Here is a 17,627-nt window from a genome sequence, read left to right as displayed (position 1 = left end):
ATAGTGCAAAGCATAAAGGCAGTGGGTTAGCTCCTGGGTGTGGCGCGTGTGCTCCATTTTCTCCAGTGGATGCCCCCTTTCTCTCTCCTCTTATTTCTGCTGTCATCAGTCACAGATAACACACTTCAGATTCTTCATCCTCTGAACTCAGATGTGCACTAGACTCTCCAGGGAGCTTCCAGGTCCTCAATCTCCTGTTTCCTTTGTTAGAAAAGAAACCTGAGATTACGTCATTTCTTTCTGGACAGTTAAATGTTTTAATCTATAGCTGGGTGTCCATATATCTGGGTGTCCATATATCTAGGTGCCAATATAGTTGGGTGCCCATATGACTGGATGCCTATATGGCTGCGTGCCCATATAGCTGTGTGTCCACATAGAGGTGTGCCCATACTGTCTCTGAAAACATCTGCTCTGTGGAAAGAAGGTGGTTCTGTTTTGCTTCATCCTCAAGTGACCATAAAGTGCTGACACAGGATATGATACACAATGGCATAGAAATAAGTTCAATATCACAATTTACATGTCTTGACTTCAACAGAGATTTCTAATTGTAAAAATTACCTTATTTTGACAGAAATGAATGGACAAAAACTTTTTTAAAAATTAGGATCGCTGGGCAGTGGTGGCACATGCCTTTAATCCCAGCACTTGGGAGGCAGAGGCAGGTGGTATTTTGAGTTCAAGGCCAGCCTGGTCTACAGAGTGAGTTCCAGGACAGCCAGAGCTACACAGAGAAACTTTGTCTCGAAAAACAAAACAAAACAAAACAAAACAAAAAATAGAATAAAGTTAAAGAAAAAAAAAAAAGAAACTGGGGAAAGTTAAAAGTCATCCTGTTTGCTCGCTTGAGATCTGACAGAGCTTTTCACACTCTGACCCAGGCTGAGATGGAACTCACTATATAATCCTGGCTGGCCTTAACTCACACAAATCATCCCATCATGCCTTTTGAGTGCTTGGGCCGCAAGCATGAGTCACCCAGTCTGGCTATTACCCTTGCAAAGGAGAGATACACTGAGATAACGCATTGCCGTAGTCTGTCTGTCTGTTCTCACAGAAATACCATAGACTAGCTAGTATATAAACAACAGTAAGTTATCTCTCACCGTTCTGGAGACTAGAAAGCCTGGCATAAGGTGACAGCAGAGGAGGTGTTCAGTGAGGGTCAACTTTCTCATAGGTGGTGCCTTCTTCCTGAGACTCCTCTTGGTAGTCAGGGCAAATGATCACCCTTGGGTCCCTTTTTGTAAGTCCTTGGTCCCATCCTTGAGGACTTCACTTTCATGAACTAAGGACCCCACAAAGGCCCCACCTCCTCGCAGTATTACACACTGGTTTAGGTGCTAACATACAAACTTTAGGTAGACAGAAACATCTAGATTATATGGAGGCACATCTAGGGTATGAAGCCTGTACAAGTAAAGTTTAAAATTTAAATAAATTCTTCAAAATGTGCTTTTGGGGTTTAGGGGCATACCTCAATTGTAGAGGGCTACTGCATGAGGCCCTGGGTTTGAGCCCTAGCCCTGTCCTTCACTGGGATTACATATTTAATACAATCCCAACAAATGTCGATGAATTGGAAGAGATACTCTTTTCATTGAATCCTGATTTAGTAAAGCCAGTAGTCTTTAGGATTTGGGGGGAAGGGAAAGAGATGTGCAGGTGTGGATGTGGTTCTGGTCTTTGCAGAGACCAAATGCCAGTTGCTACCATGGGTGTGTACCTGCATGTTCCTCTATGAGAGTATTCTTATGCATATGGGGGCCTGAGATTAAGCTTGGCTATTATTTCTCAGGATGGCTGTCCACCTTGGTTTTTTTTGGGGGGGGGGCAAGGCTTCCCCCTGGGACCTGGGTTCTCTGCCTCAGCTGACTGGGGTCTTTCTGCTCTGCCCCCCATGCACCACCATGCCTGGCCTTTTATTTCAGTGCTGGGGCTTACACTGAGGTCCTCTGCAAGCCCTTCATGGGTTTGAGCAAGCTCCCCAACTCTAGCTCTTTCTTTCTTGCTGCCTACAAGCCATGGAGTAAGGAGGATGAATATTATCATGGAGACAAACTACAGGTTTATGTAGCTGTGGTGAAACATTCTGCTAGCAAGAAAATGACAGGAAATGTCAAATCGTGCTTTTGATAAATCGTGCTTTTGATAAATGAGTAAAAATAAACATTTAAAGCTGTAAAATATATCATGATCTGAAAGAAGAAACAGAGTGCAACTTAAAATAAATCTGGACTTCACATTTGAGTGCGCTGGATAGGTTTTTATTCTTTTTTGGATTTTTGTTTTGTTTTGTTTTGTTTTATTTTTCGAGACAGGGTTTCTCTGTGTAGCCCCTGACTGTCCTGGAACTCATGCTGTAGACAAGACTGGCCTCGAACTCAGAAATCCGCCTGCCTCTGCCTCCCAAGTGCTGGGATTAACAGCATGCACCACCCCTGCCTGGCTCAGGTTTTCATTCTTAACCTTGAGTTTTGAAAAGCAGTGTTACTGATGAGCCAGTTACAAGGAACAGTTTTGAGGCTGATGAACCAAAGCATTCCAACTGATTCATCATGCTCTGAATAAATGAGCATTTAAAAGATGCCTTAATGTCTCTACTTGACTTCCACTGTTGGTGGGGATAGTTTCTTGAAAAAGAGCTGACAATTTGATTTTTAAAACAGTACATCAATGAGCTTATAACCAAATGCTTAAGCACAGAGGTTCTGTCTGTTGAAGAAATAGCAATGACTAAAACTGAAGAGATTTCTTGACTGAAAATTAGGTAGTGGATATAATTTTTATGATTTTACTGAACAATTTATAACTGCGAAGGTATGATATGCCATATGTTACAAATTGATTGGTATCTAGGCATGTCTGTCCATGGCTGACGGTATGAAGGAGCTGCTTTTTCATATTCTCAGTCTCCTTAGGCAGCTTCTGACTTCCGTTTCCAAGAGGCTGGATTCAGGATGCTCCGCCACATGAGCAGCGCCATCACCACCAACCCTCTTGAAGTCTCCTTGGAGAGTCAATATTGCTCTTGTGAATCTCCTTCAACATTTCCACCACCAGAGATGCTCACATCTCAGTGGGTTAGGTAATCTAATCAAATCATCCCTCCCTGAACACAAATGAGGGCCTGAAAAGATGGAAAAAAATGATTAAGACTGGCGTCATGGTTTGATCGTGAAATATCTCTCACCACCTCATGTGTTTGAACACTTGGTCCCCAGACGTTACTGTGGGTTGTTTTAAGACCTTTCAGGCATGAGTCTCAGTGGGCACCGACAAAGGCAGAGCTAAAGAGTTTTATAGGCCAACTATGCTTCTGCCCCAAGCCTTCGATTCTCAACTGCCAAAGAGACATAATGTAACCATTCTCTTTCTCTGTTCCTGCTGCCACAGTCAGGGTCATGCCTCGCCTGCCACAGTGGACTGTGCTTCTAAGTCATGAGTCAAGTCAACTCTTCCTGCCTTAGGTTGGCTTGTGTCAGACCTTTGGTCATAGTAATGAGAAAAGTAACTTACAGCCTAGGAACTGTACTAAGAATGCAGGCAGTGATGCAGTATAACAAGATATTGCCATTAGAGAAATCAGGCAAAGGCTACGCTGGACACCTCTTTCTTGAGTCAATGTGAATCTATAGTTATACCAAGATAAGAAGTCTTGATGAAATATGTGTCCCAGATTTGGAGTGTTCAGATAGAGTTCATCCACATAACACACAAGCAAAACCCATGCTCACAACAGTAGTCAAGATGTAGATGACAAAGATGGGAATGCATACATTTTTGACGCTAAATTCACATTTGGGCAACGACTAACTCTAACGTAGGTGTCATAAAGCATAGCTATCATCTTGATTTTAAGATAGATAAACTGCTTTAATATTTCCATAAGAGTCCTTCAGTCAACGGGAAACGACAGAAATGTTTATCCTCTGGCCAAATCTGACTTGTTGAGAAGCTAGAATCTGAAAGTAAGTCACAGTTCCTCCTAAGACTAGAGTTACAAGATATTTGTTCAATCATTTCTCTCTTCTTCAAAGGCAAGTTCAGGCAAGAACAACTTTTCTATTGAAGATCCTAATGCTCTCATGTAACAATGCCTATGGGGCTTTTTAAAAGCCTTTATTTTGCTTCTGTGTCCTTGACCCTTGTGACTTTGTCCTGGCATCTCTACCTTTGTCAACAGTTCATCCCAGTGTTAAATAAATGACTTGTAGCTCTCGTCGCCAGTGTTCTTGTTACCTGGGCTGCACACCCCCTGGACAGCCTCATTTACACCTTCCATATTAATTGCCAGTTCTGGCCTTCTGTGAAGAGCTCTGATCTCTATTTTCAACTATGTACATATATACCATAGTGTCTTGCTAAACCATATCATTTCATTGCCTCCTAGACCCTTTAATAGCAATCCCTTCCTGACTCACAGGTAGTACTGTTGAATATTAACTAGTTCAGGTCAAAACCAAGAATAGTATTCCTCGGAAGTGTTGGGATTAGAGGTGTGAACCAACAACATCTGGCTTGTGTAAGGATGTGAAATACAGCTATGTTGTTCTATAAGATCGAAGTACATAGTCCAGGATAGGTTTAGGTTTGAAAGTATTTGAAAGACCCCGGATTCCAGGGAGACCCTCGCTCAAGTCCTGGGATGAGATGACATCCCAATAACTCAAGAGAAACCATTCTTGATGCAATGTGCATAAGGTTTAATTGGGAAAAATCAGCATGCTGAGGTCGAGCTCATAGGAGATCGACCCTCAGCAGTTGCAATTGAAAGCTTTTAAAGGAAAAAAAACTCCAAGGAAAGGGGGAGATAAATTTACAAAGAATGGGGAAGCTTAGTAAACATTGCAGCTCATCTCTTAGGGAAGAGTTACAGACTATCTTTGGCAAACATTCTTGGTGGGGAAACTAAGTAAACATCATAAGAGTGGGGATGATGCATTACAGCTCATCTCCTCCGGAAGAGTTACAAGCTATCCTTTGGCAAACATTTTTAGTTCCTTATACAATGAGTCAGGCGCCAGGGTGGGTCAATTGTGATGAGCCAGTTTTAGTGGTCACTGATATCTCAGGCTGAAGGCGAAAGAACAAAGAACCCTATGCTGGGCTTTGTTTCTAGGGTTTTGTTTTGTTTTGTTTTGTTTTTTTAAAGAAAACACATTGAGTTGGGGGTCTTACATATTCTGCTCTTGTAAAACTGCCAACTAGCGATTTTCTGTGTTTAATACTCTCGTCTGCAGTTGGAAATGAGTGAGAGCTCATTATGGTTTACTGATTGGGACCTTGAGTTGCAGCCATATAAATCACAGGATCCCCAAAGTAGTTATGATCACAGAGCTAGCTAGTAACTAGAGAAAAATGGCAATGTGTCATGTATTACAAGAGTCACCAAGTGTCTACAGCCTTCCCTTCTCATGAGTCTCCCCACCTCTCAGGTCCTCTAGACTGGTGTTAGAAATGGTGTTAGTTTGGTCAAAAACTCACCTTAGGAAACATGGCTCAAAGAAGGCAGCTATAACTCCAAAAGACGAAGAGAAACTTGGCACCTTTTTAAAATTAAAATAAACAAAACCAAAGCAAGAAAGTAAACCAAAGCAAGCAAAGAACTTAATTTTTGAAAGACTCCAAATATTCACATAGCTACGGAGAAGACAGTGATCATCCCATTTAAACCTCTATTATTTACTGAAGGATATTTGAGTGACTAACTGTGGCTCCTCTATCTGTGATTACAGGTGATAACCTGGGGATTCAGAGTGAGATCTGTGTCACCCACTTTCAGTGGCACCCTGGACTCTCACTCCTAGTCCTTTCTTGGAGGGGGTGTCCTGTTTGCTTTCTATTACTGTGATAAAGACCATGACCCAAAGTATCTTGGGGAGGAAAGGGTTTATTTGACTTCCATGTCTCAAACACAGGCTATTACTGGAGGGAAGCCAAAGTAGGAATTCAAGGAAGGCAAGGACCTAGAGGCAGGAACTTCAGCAGAGACCACCACGCAGGAACACTGCTTACACTCACTCTTCTACAGCTGAGGACTACCTGCCCAGAGGTGGCACCTCCCACAATTATCATTAACAAAGAGGCCCCACAGCCTTGTCCACAGGCAATCAGATGGAGGCAATCCCACAGTTGAGATTCTCTCTTCCCAGATGACGCTAGCTTCTACCAGCACAGCGGGGGAAATCTTTTGGGCAGCAGGTTCCACCTCCAACTTCTTTAGTAGTGATTCCCTGGAATGGGAAGGGGTCCCGAGGATGGTGTCCTAGCTTGTCTGGCAGAGCTCAAATATTTATGCTGGTGTGTCAGATGGGCTCCCTTTCTCTCCAAAATTGGTTTGAGTTATTGTGAGGAATTAGATAATCCTGACCAGGAAAAGAAAGCTGGCCGGTTCCTGACACAGGCGCTCCCCTAGCAGAAAAGTCCAAGGCAGAGGGGTACTAAGTCTTTGACTTGGAGAGGGAGAAGCAACTGGAAGTTGGTCACATTAAATGTTAATCTACCTAGGACCTCTTTCCCCTGTGTCTCTGTCTCTGCTGTGATCTGCTTAAGAAGTCTTTAAAAGATTTTAGAAGGAGAGATCTAAATCCATACATAAGGACTTGGAGGAAGCGTGGGCAATTTCATGGTCTGTGTCTTCCACGGTAGCTCCTTTGTGAGGAGGCGCTACCCGTGTGTTGTCCCGGGATGCCTTCCCTACTAGCTGCAGCTGCTCTCTCTTTACAGTCATCCTGTAAATCCCTCATTGATTCAGCATGTCTGGGTGTGGGAAGTTTGATTAATGTAGTTGGGTTACAGAGAGCCTGTGGTACGTGTCTAAAGCACAGCAGTTAGCAATTCCAAAGGATTCAGAAAAGTAAAGCATACTTAATTCCTTCAAATTCCATAGGGAAGGAGAGAAGGTATCATAAAATAGGCAACAGATTTCAAAAATTCACACAATTGTACATTTGCATTCTTTCTGGAATCCGGCAGTGTTCACACACATCTCTGATGTACCTCAACGCTTGTGAAGACATAAATCTAGATGAGCTGATGACACAGAAAGCTATACCTTGCTCATTGTAAAAAAAAAAAAAATCCAGTGCTCACAAACTCCCCTTTCTTTTTTCCCTACAAAATAATGTAGAACATGGAATTACATTATCCCATTATCTGAGGTCTCAAAACTTTCTTTCTTTTTCTTTTCTTGTTGCATCAAACGCCATTACAGTTCCCTCTCATGAAGGCAGTGTGTGGAGCTGGGACCCACTTCTTCAGAAAGACTTTCTTTTTCTGTTTTGTGTGAGAACCTTGGTTGTTAGGACCCAGAAGCCTCTTGAAGCCTCAAGATTTTGTTTATTTACGTGTCCAAGTTACGAGTCAGCAGCACCAACAGGCAGTTCAGCCAGTCATAAATATAAAGAGACTTAGTGTCTCCAGTGTGGAAGAATTTTGTATGAACCATGAACAATCCTAAGAGCATGCTTGTTCAGGGACAGTTGAACCTATTTTTCCTTTTCCTAGTTAAATAGAATGTTAACATTTTATTTATGTGTATACTGTACTTTATGGTGTCTTTCTTCTGTATATTCATGTCCTCAGCTAAGGGTCAACTTGTTATTTTTGTTTCTGTTTTTATAAAACTTGTTCCTTCTCTATAATCTTGTGATTCAAATGTCATAAACCGTTTCCATTGTTTTTTGGTATGTTACAGGAAGTGTTTGACCGTAAACCCATAAAATGTACCATTCCCATGATCATAAAAATAACTGCAAAATTCCACTTTTGTAATTACTTGCTTGCTTGCTATAAAGAGATTTCCCTGCATTTGGTCTGGGTGGAATCCTTACTAAGAGAGACTACGAGATTGGCTGGACTGTAAATAAAATGTTTTTTTACCTTGCAATATCTCCATGTTAGATCCTGGTTTTCAGCACCTTAACATGCTGTGCAGCATTTACAAGGAACAAGTACAAGGCTCCTAATTTTGCTAGCAGTCTGTGCTCAGGTGATTTCTGAGTCCACTGGGTTTTCTAGTCTATTGTGAATTTTAAAACCAGAGTCAAATATAGGAAAAACTATTCTATTGTGAATGGAAATGAGGGTACGGCCATTCCTAGGGATGTTTTTTTATTGTAGATATGAGCAAGAACAGTCAGAAGTATCCAGGAAAGTCCAGGCTGAACATGGTCAGCAGAAAAGAGCAGGTGGTGGAGGAGGGGGAGGGAATATGAAACGAAGAGAAGGGAAGAGCAAGGGAGGCGGAGAGAGGGCAAATGAATAAAGAGAGGAGCTGAGAACCAAGAGATCATGTGCCCCAGCATGGTGGGAACAGAGTGCTGGGCCAGAACTTTAAGGTTAGGCTCAAAGGTGAGAAGTACTGAGAGGAGCCAGGACTTGGTAACTGGTTCTTGAGATGCTGGAGGTGTCTTTGATGTGTTAATAGACACCTAGGCTGGCCCCTTGTCTTTGGTTTCCTTTCAATCAGTTGCAAGTGCTCCTCTAAATAATTTACCATTGTTATGAATATCAGGCAAGAAGTAGAAAACACATGTATAATGATAAATTGAATGAGATTTACTGACTCAAGAAAGTCATATTACCATATTAAATCTTATTTTAAATGTAATTATATTTAATATTTGTCATTATCTTAGGAAAATTATTTTAACTTTGGTGATTTCACCTAACATTAGAAAGGCAATTAGTACTGGCTATTTAAGAAGTATTTTGATATAACATAAAAGCCATATATATATTTTTTCAAGTTGATTCTACTAAATCCTTGAAAACATAGTGATCTATTGAGGTAATAAATCTGTAGATCTCTCTCTTCCCAGCTGTTAAACAGAATTTAAGAATAGATTGATACAGAAGTCTGAGGACAATTTTATTAGAGAAAAATAAACAAGCAAACAACCCCCACAAAGCAAACAAACAAACAAACAAACCACCTCATGTCAGGCAGAGTGGTAAATATCAGCAGCTGACCAGGAAAGAACAATGGTGGAGAGAAGGTAAAATCTCAGGGCATTTAAACAAACATGGAGGTCAGACGTATATATGGCAGACAAGCAGCCACAGGCCAGTATAGGCGAGGGCTTTAGAGGAAGATAAGGAAGCCCAAAGTATCAGAAAGCGCATTCTTAGGTTCTGGCCTGTAGGAGAAATGAGTTAGCATACCATGGCTCGTGACCGAGATAATGGCCCACAAGTGCACAACAGCTGCATCCGCATTTTATAACCTTAAGATCTGCCTGGCCCATGGAGACAAAGGACGACAGAGTGCATCATCTGGCCAAGTCTGCTTCCACTTCTCACTGAATCCAGTGTCTCTGTTGCTGATTCTATACCTTCTTACTCTCTACCCCCAAGGACCATCCCGAGGGGCTAGGGTAACACTGGTCAACATCTGTCTTAGTCAGGGTTTCTATTCCTGCACAAACATCATGACCAAGAAGTAAGTTGGGGAGGAAAGGGTTTATTCGGCTTACATTTCTGCACTGCTGTTCATCACTGAAGGAAGTCAGGACTGGAACTCAAGCAGGTCAGGAAGCAGGAGCTGATGCAGAGGCCATGGAGGGATGTTTTTTATTGGCTTGCTTCCCCTGACTTGCTCAGCCTGCTCTCTTATAGAACCCAAGACTACCAGCCCAGAGACGGTCCCACCCACAAGGGGCCCTCCCCCCTCTTGATCACTAATTGAGAAAATGCCTTGCAGCTGGATCTCTTGGAGGCATTTCCCCAACTGAAGCTCCTTTCTCTGTGACAACTCCAGCTGTGTCAAGTTGACAGAACTAGTGAGTACAACATCCAAAAGAGGTGGAAAAAGAGAAACAATTGTTGCCATTCTGACTCAGCCTCCCAAAAGGTCAGGCAGACCCAGATGAAGTTCATGGTGGCTTCGCTGGGGTGAGGGTGGGGGGTGGGAGAATTCCTGGGAAGGAAAAGTATAGCATCTCAATTGAAAGGAAAATTAGTCTATCTCTAGCACAACTTAAGGTGAGTCCCCTTTCCTAGGGATGGTCTTATGACTGGCCCTAACTGGAATGTTAGGTCTTCACTCTTCTCTTGACCAGTTGTTCTAGCGGCTTTTTATTGCCAATCCAAACTACAGTTTGAATGTAGCTGTGTCCCTCAAGGTTTCTTGTTAGAGGCTTTGTCCTCAGTGTGGTGGTGGTAGTGGGACTTCCAAGAGACGGAACACAGAGACGGAGGCCCTTGGGTCACCGGGGAGTGTATTCTCAGAAGGAAAGGTCCTCCTTGTCTTCCTGTTCTATACTCTTTCCATCTACAATCCTGCCATTGCTATCCATGTTGAGAGGGAGCAGTACAGGTGGGTCCTGCACAGAAGGCTGCACTCTTTCCAGCAGCCAAATGTGTGAGCCAAGTAAACCTCGTCTTTATAGTTAAGGCTAACTCATCATAGCATGAGAGACACTAAGAATGCCTCATTTGAAAAAAAAAAAAAAAAAAAAAAGCCATTCTGGAACTCACGGCCATTACATGGCACAGCTAATGTGACTGTCAGAAGTGCTCAGTCTTTTGTTATAATCCTCTTATGCTGTGTTCAATGAATTTGGGTTGTGTTGACAATAAAGAAGACAGTTTTATTATGGAAGGACAGAGTCAAGCTTCCCACACAAAGGACCACTGGAGACAAACTAAGATTTTTGACTCAGCAGCTAAAAAACAGTAGAATATTTTACTTCCGGGGTAAGGGGCTCTCCCTTGTAATTCCAAGCAGAGATGAACTACTTGTTGGTGATGACCCAGGGAAGACTACATCAGCTAACCTGTCACTTGATGTTCAACTCTACAATTATGTGCTTCTTTCAAAGTCACAAGCACTGGACTCAACCTTATCCACTTATGAAAACAGCATTCCAGAACCTGAAAAAAAAAATCACCAGTACTGTTTTGGGTCTTTATGATACAAATCAGCTCAAGTTTACCAGGACAACCATTCTCATTTTTCTCCTGTCATGGTGCAGCTTAGAATTTGTTCAATAATGCTAATGTAAACCTCTTAAATCTTTTTGTTGTTCAAGCAAAAGCACAGACGGATGCCATCTACAATGTGTCTTGAGTAACACAATCAGCTGTTGTGTCTGGCCTACCTAGAGTAGTTCTACCTATAGCAGAATGTTCTAGTTCTTTTCCACATATTTCTTTAGTCTTTCTTACTCACCCAAGATGGCATCTAAAAGGACTGGAGCTTTTGCAGTTTACTTGACCATGAAGAACCTACTCAGTGAGTCTTTTGATTCAACCTGGATCTGGTGGTGTTCAGGCGACTCAAAGAATTTCTACTACAGGTGCATTCATTCTGTGTGATGCTTAAGATGTGTGAGTTTCCTGGTCCAAACTAATTCCAGAAGGATTCTCTACTTGATGGTGTAGCTAAAATTTATATGGAGGAGATAAACTGCTCTATAAAGTTTGTCAGGGTAGAACTGGGATACAGTTCTGAACTAGGATAGAAATTAATTCATGTTCCACATTTCCCAAGAAGCACTGCAGGTGCAAAAAATAAAAATAAAAAAGTGGGGAAATAAGTTGGGAACAGATTTCATATCATTTGCAAGATATAATTCAGGTCACAATTAAGTGCTCTTCAGGTAAGATATGACACACGACACACACCTGTGTAAACCCTTTATTAAAGCAACAATCAGACTACAGGATGGATCACAAGCCGTGGCTTCTTTTTACTACAGTGATATCAACTTCTACCTTAGTCACTTGTTTATGCCTTTAAATTATTTCTTATTTCTTCCTGATACATCTTCCATCTCATTTCTCATTCCCAGTTTAACAAAGAATGCTCAGAACTAGTGAAGCACAGTAAACCAAAAATAGATGCACACATATTCTCTGGAACCAACTCACTGTTCATGGTTCCGTAGTATTAGAGATACATTTTGAGGCTTTTATAATTGGTTAAATAATAAAATTAATTTTCTCCATGATGTTCTTAGAATGATTTACTTTCTAGCTTTATTCTAGCTATCTTTAGTGATTGTAGTAGTCTCAGAGCTAGCCCCTTACATGCCCATTTTAAGGAAAAGAAAAGTCATTCAACGAGCATCCTTCTTACATGAGATTTTCTTGTAATCAACCACTTAGTCTTTAAAAAATATAATAATTATGTACTATTTGATTATTTTACTCACCAATGGTTTGTTTCATCAAAGCCTGTTAATCTCTGAAGAAATCATAAAAGGCCATGAACAAAATGAACTTCGTTACTGGTTTGAAGGCTTTATTGGTGAAATGTAAAAACAATATCTTAAAACTAATAGACGTTCAAAACTGTGTGTGTGTGTGTGTGTAAATACATAATGGAGTTTGAGTGATATTTAATGACTACCAGTAAGTGTTTAAGAAGTAACAATAGAAACAAAAATTACTTATGGGGTTTTTGAGAGGATGAGCTAAGTCATATGGAGGAAAGCAGTTGAATGTACTGAGAAAACATTGTTTTAAAGAGACTTTGATGCTCTATTTCTTACCAAATGAAAACATGGGAAGGAAATCCCTAGTTCATGTAATCACTGGGACTGCCATTTAAAAGTTCTAACACAGGAATACACATACTACTTCAAAGTGTGTAAGAAAAAGGTAGCTGATTTGATTTTCTACAACATTTCTTCCAGTGCCACATGAGTATCCCCATAGTCACCAACAGTGGCTGCACTAAATGTCCACCGTGCCTCTTCAAAACATGCAAGCATTCATTCATTCTTCATGCCCTACTACCCTTTGTGTGCAATAGAACTGAGCAGATGCCACATGGTCAGTGAATGGCAACCTGAACCTGGGATTTAAAGCATGCCTTCAATCTGTTAATGTGATTTACAGAAGCCATAACCAGATTCATTCCTCTTGCGCTCTCACTGGATCTCACTTGCCCTTTAGAAGGATGCGCTCAGTTAAAGAAGGGACAAATAAGATAACGAAGGGAAAGAGAGTCTGAGAGCCACTGTGTAGGATATCAGGCTTTTCAATCTTCCTTGTGAAAAAGTAATGTTTGTAAGCACCCCAGACATTCTGGCTGTAATGACATGACAAAACAATGCTTGGCTTGGGTGGAAACATTCACGTATTTCTAGAGCAATTTATATACATTATGTATGACATATATCACATTTGGTTCCTAGAGATTTTAGTCAAGTATTAGTTTTTCTTTTTGCCAACTATGATGTACAAAAAGATGAGAACAACAGATGTGCCCTAAAGATATGAAAATATAAATATATAAAACAAACCATTATAAATTACATAGATTTTTTTCCCCATATAAAATTTTGGGTATTTTTCCCATTCAGAATAAATACCATCCAAGTTTATAGATTATCTAAGAGAATTAAATATGCATATGTATGTGAATCATTTTCAGAATTTCAAGAAAAAAATTGCTAGAGGTATAAGCAGGATGAGTCAGAAACCTGAAATTGATTTTTTTTTTTAAAGAATGACTATAGCAGATCCAAAGATTGGGATTGAATGTTGAGTGCAGGGATTGAATGTTACACTTTTAAAACTGCCCAAATGAAGATAATTCTAAGAATGGGAATGGTTCACTTCTGGGGGAAATGTTCAGCTGAGTTGTTAGGAGGTCTTCCACATTTCATATTCTCTTAAGAGACTATTCTAATTTTTGGAGGCTCTGCCGAGTGATATCCAGAGCATAGAATTTGGAAAGAGAAATTCCATACGAAGCCAAGCTCCTTTTAAAGTAGGAGATTCTTATCCCAAGAACAGCTGGTGCCTTAAGGAGGGAGGTTGGAAAATCACCCCCTTACTCTCTATCCCACTGCAGGCTAAAGAATCCAAATCAATCTGGAAACATTCTTTGGTCATACATCTTGCTTCATAGTAAATCGGCCTCCTTTAGCTTATAATCCTACATCAGTATCTGTATGGAATGGGTACTTTGCCCTGCAGTTTCCATGAGGAATTCTGTACATGGGTTTGGATGGAATGAGAACTGAATAGAATAGAGTTCACATATCATCATAAAACATTCAATAGTCCCTGTTGGTACTGTGGGCAGATATATCAAAAGCAAGTACTTGTCAATCTACATGAAAATCAGACTCTGTATATTCTAAGAGCTGGGAATAAAACTTTTCTTCAATGTGACTATATGAAATCCCCCTCCAGAGAGCCCAAAAAGAAGTCATAGCTTCTTATAGCGGCAGGCTATAGGTTTCTTTAGGTGACCCCGTAAGATATTTCAATTAGGAATTTCTCATAAAGGGTAAATCTGATCAAATTCCAAGTCTGGTCAGATTGATTTCCACATGAATTGTTTGTAGCCTTGTCCTGGCCATTTCCGCAGACAATCCTATGATCCTTACTTACATATACCCCTGCTGTAGAGTGCAGATCACACACGAACCTCGCCTAAGGTACCCACTTTTGTTCCCAGTGACTTAAAAGGATTATTACAGTTTAAAGACCTTCCGTGATATTCTAAGGGAGCTTCAAGGGGTCGCCTACACTACTGACCATTAGAAGCATACTCTACTCTTTCTCACATGAAAAAGACCAAATACAATACCTCAGTAAGAAAGCAGTTGTCCATGGTCACTTCCTCTGAAGGCAATCACCTGGTGATTAAACATCTGGGTCTGTTTTGATAACCCACACAGCCTCTGAAGTCACAACCCCAACGCGCCCACCACTCACTACGTGGCCTCTGATCTCTGTTTTAAAGTTTCCATCTCTCTTGTTTGTATTTGAAAATAAAATAACAGTACTCATTATTCTTACTGAGATTGAATTTAAATCGGAGGAGAGGGCCTCATTAGTTTTGGAGGGGAACGGTTCTCAATTTTGTCGAAAGTGCTGTGATCCTTCTCATTTGAGTAAGTAATACAGCATTAAAAGTGGCTCCCCAGAGATAAAAGTAAAAATCTTTAAAACATCATGAATAGAGGCAAAAAAAAAAAAAAAGTTTAACTATTGGGTTCTTTTTTTCTGAATGTGATGCCATTTGGTGGGGGTGGGGTGCCCTCAGAGTTCATTCCAGTTTGCCCTGTCTTACAGAGAAGAAAACTGAGGCCGGCCTGGCAGCTGGTTATTGGCACAGTCAAGTATTAAACTTGTGGATGGCTGGTTTGGCTTTTTTTCTCTAATATCAAGCTAACTTACACATGCTGCATTTTAGTGGGACAAAGAATTCAATCATTTCAGGATAAAAATCATCTAGATTATTTTCCTCATCTTGCAATGACCAAGAAGTCAAGCATGCAATCTAATGGAGACCTGGTTATACTGTTCACCGAGCCACTAGTTGCTGCTTTTAAATCTACTGCGGAGCTGACAATACCCTATGGGTCCTGCAAGGCCTTGTGGGAAGGTTATGTACTATACCTTCAGGAAATCACCAGACATCTCTGTCTTTGGAAGTAAATCTCCCAGGGAAAGAACTTGTCTTCGTTTGGTCTTACACTTACATGTAAACCATTTTCATGAGTGCTGCTGGCATATCTAAGCATTTACAATCTCGCTGGATACCACAGTGGAATGCTCTCAGACCTGGGCAGGCAGGTAAATGTTTTTTACTCTTAAAGTGCTATCTGGGGGCAAAATTTTTTCTCAGTTTCACAATAGCAGCTTCATTGGAAACAAAAAGTCTATGAAAAATAGATGTGAGGTTATTAATTTTTTTAAAGAGGAAATTAGGGAAAAGAAAAAAGAGTGTAGTAACTACTTTGGAGCACTACGTATGTCTTACAGATATCAACTGTGCAGTGACTGACACCCAAGACTCTGAGGTCAACCCTACTAAGGGAAAATAAGGACAAAGGTGACAACAGAAGATTCCAGCAGAAAGAGCAATTAATATTAATATAATAACAACTACTCCATTAGAAAAGAACGGTGAAGATAGTTCAAACTGAGAACAAAGTGCAACAAACCCATGTGTGAGCCTTTGCTACTGTAGCAGAGCTGTAATTTTCCAAGGAAAAGCAATGCAGTACACATTAGACAGGGCTCCTGAACTCAGAACATCTTACAATAGTGTACTCTTGGCCAAAAGGGCATCACCAATTAAGGAATTTGGCAGAGAATGGTCTCTACAATTCAGATCACACGGACAGACCCCTGCTCCATCTTATCAGTTCTGTACCCCAGCACTCTTCAGATCCTTTTCTACTGGGGTGATTCCAGTCACATGAACTCCATGCAGGTGTCTTCCCTCTCGAGGGGGCATCACTCTTACCTAAGGGATGAGCGTCTCCTGGTAAGGCTTAGCGGCAAGTGCATACTACATTTATATTAAGGAGCAGCCCCTGATTTTCTTGATATGCATAGCTTTTCGGAGTTAAGATTAGACATGGCTTTCATAAATAATGCAGGTGTTTCTGTCACATGTCACTGCTGGCTCTGTTGTTTCTAGGTGTGCTGGTGGCAGTCCTCGTTCTGGTGCCTCTACAGGGGACGTCTCTTCGGACGTCAGCTCCGTGGTCGTTATGTCTGTAGAAGGCTCTGCAGTCTCTGGGGAATGCTCCTCCGATGGTTCTGTCTCCTCTTCATCTTTGACCTCAAACTGTCCTCCCTCCTGGTCATCCACATGATCCCTTCTGGACTGGGGGTGAACGGAAACCTTGATGGCAATCTGCTGAGGCTGTTCATGCAATGACGAAGCATCCGAGTCGGCGGTGGGGGACTCACTTCGCTTCCGAGAGTTGGGGATTGTGTATACCTCATCCCTATCCGGGGCTTCCTGGCCTTCTGGGGTATGCCTCACAAAATTCTGCCCCTGCTCCTCTAGCCCAACCACTTCCATGATCTCCTCCATGATCGTCCTGCAGTTCATGATGAGGGGAGGCAGGGGCACGCTCCTGGCAAGCTCTTCAATGTACCTAGCAAATTCCATGGTTTTGAACTGAGTCACTTTGGCAAGCTCTAGAGTCTTGGCTGAGGTTATGATGGGGATGCGTTTAGCAATCTCAAAAGCCTTCTGCAGCTTCTCTGCACCTTCTGTCCTAAAGAACTCATTGATGGCTTTCTCCGTCTTCTTCAGGTGACTGCTCATCATACACAGGCGGGTGATGTTGAGGATCATGACAATGGTGAAGGCCACGAGGCACACCACCATATAGTACACACCCATGTCTCCAGAGGTAAAGATGACTCTCAGCGTCACTGTGTTGTTTATAGTGCCATAGACGTTAGACGCCACGCATGTGTATTTACCTCTGTCTGAGAAAGACACCTTGGTGATGTTCAGGAGGCCGCCATCCAGCATTTGCCATTTTCCTGTCAGAGGGAGGGAAGAGATTTTAACCAAGAGTATACGATTTCCATGGCCACATAATCTTATGCCCATCTCAAAACATCGAAGGTGGCTCACGATAACATCCCACACGTGACAGATGTGCCCGCGGCATACCTGTGACACCTTCCCATTTATGTCCTCTGGGACATTTTAAGGAAGCATTAATATTGGCTCTCTATTATGGGCAAGAAAATTAAGACACAGTTGAGCAAGTTTACCAACATTATCTATTTAGCTGTGGCATATTTAACAAGAGAGTGGATTTGTATTTAAAAAGCTATATTCTTTTCCCTTCCCCTGATTCTTTCTGTGGTGACAAAGTTCAAACCCAGGGACTCAAACA

General features: G+C 41.5%; 1 protein-coding gene across 4 annotated transcripts in view; it reads right to left on the bottom strand.

Moving 5' to 3' along the window:
- Positions 1-11,633: 11,633 nt before the first annotated feature.
- Positions 11,634-17,627, bottom strand: part of Mfap3l (microfibril associated protein 3 like) — a 43,013-nt gene continuing 37,019 nt past the window's right edge. For all 4 annotated transcript variants that reach the window (XM_029531984.1, XM_021219654.2, XM_029531985.1 and 1 more), the window contains exon 3: positions 11,634-17,265. In XM_029531984.1, the coding sequence (XP_029387844.1) occupies positions 16,334-17,265 (932 nt within the window). In that variant the 3' untranslated portion in view covers positions 11,634-16,333. The remainder of the gene's footprint in view (positions 17,266-17,627) is intronic.

This window comes from Mus pahari, chromosome 19, assembly GCF_900095145.1.
Source record: "Mus pahari chromosome 19, PAHARI_EIJ_v1.1, whole genome shotgun sequence".
Taxonomy (NCBI): Eukaryota; Metazoa; Chordata; class Mammalia; order Rodentia; family Muridae; genus Mus; species Mus pahari.
Note: the sequence above shows the minus strand (reverse complement) of the source record. Positions and strands in the feature narration are given on the sequence as shown.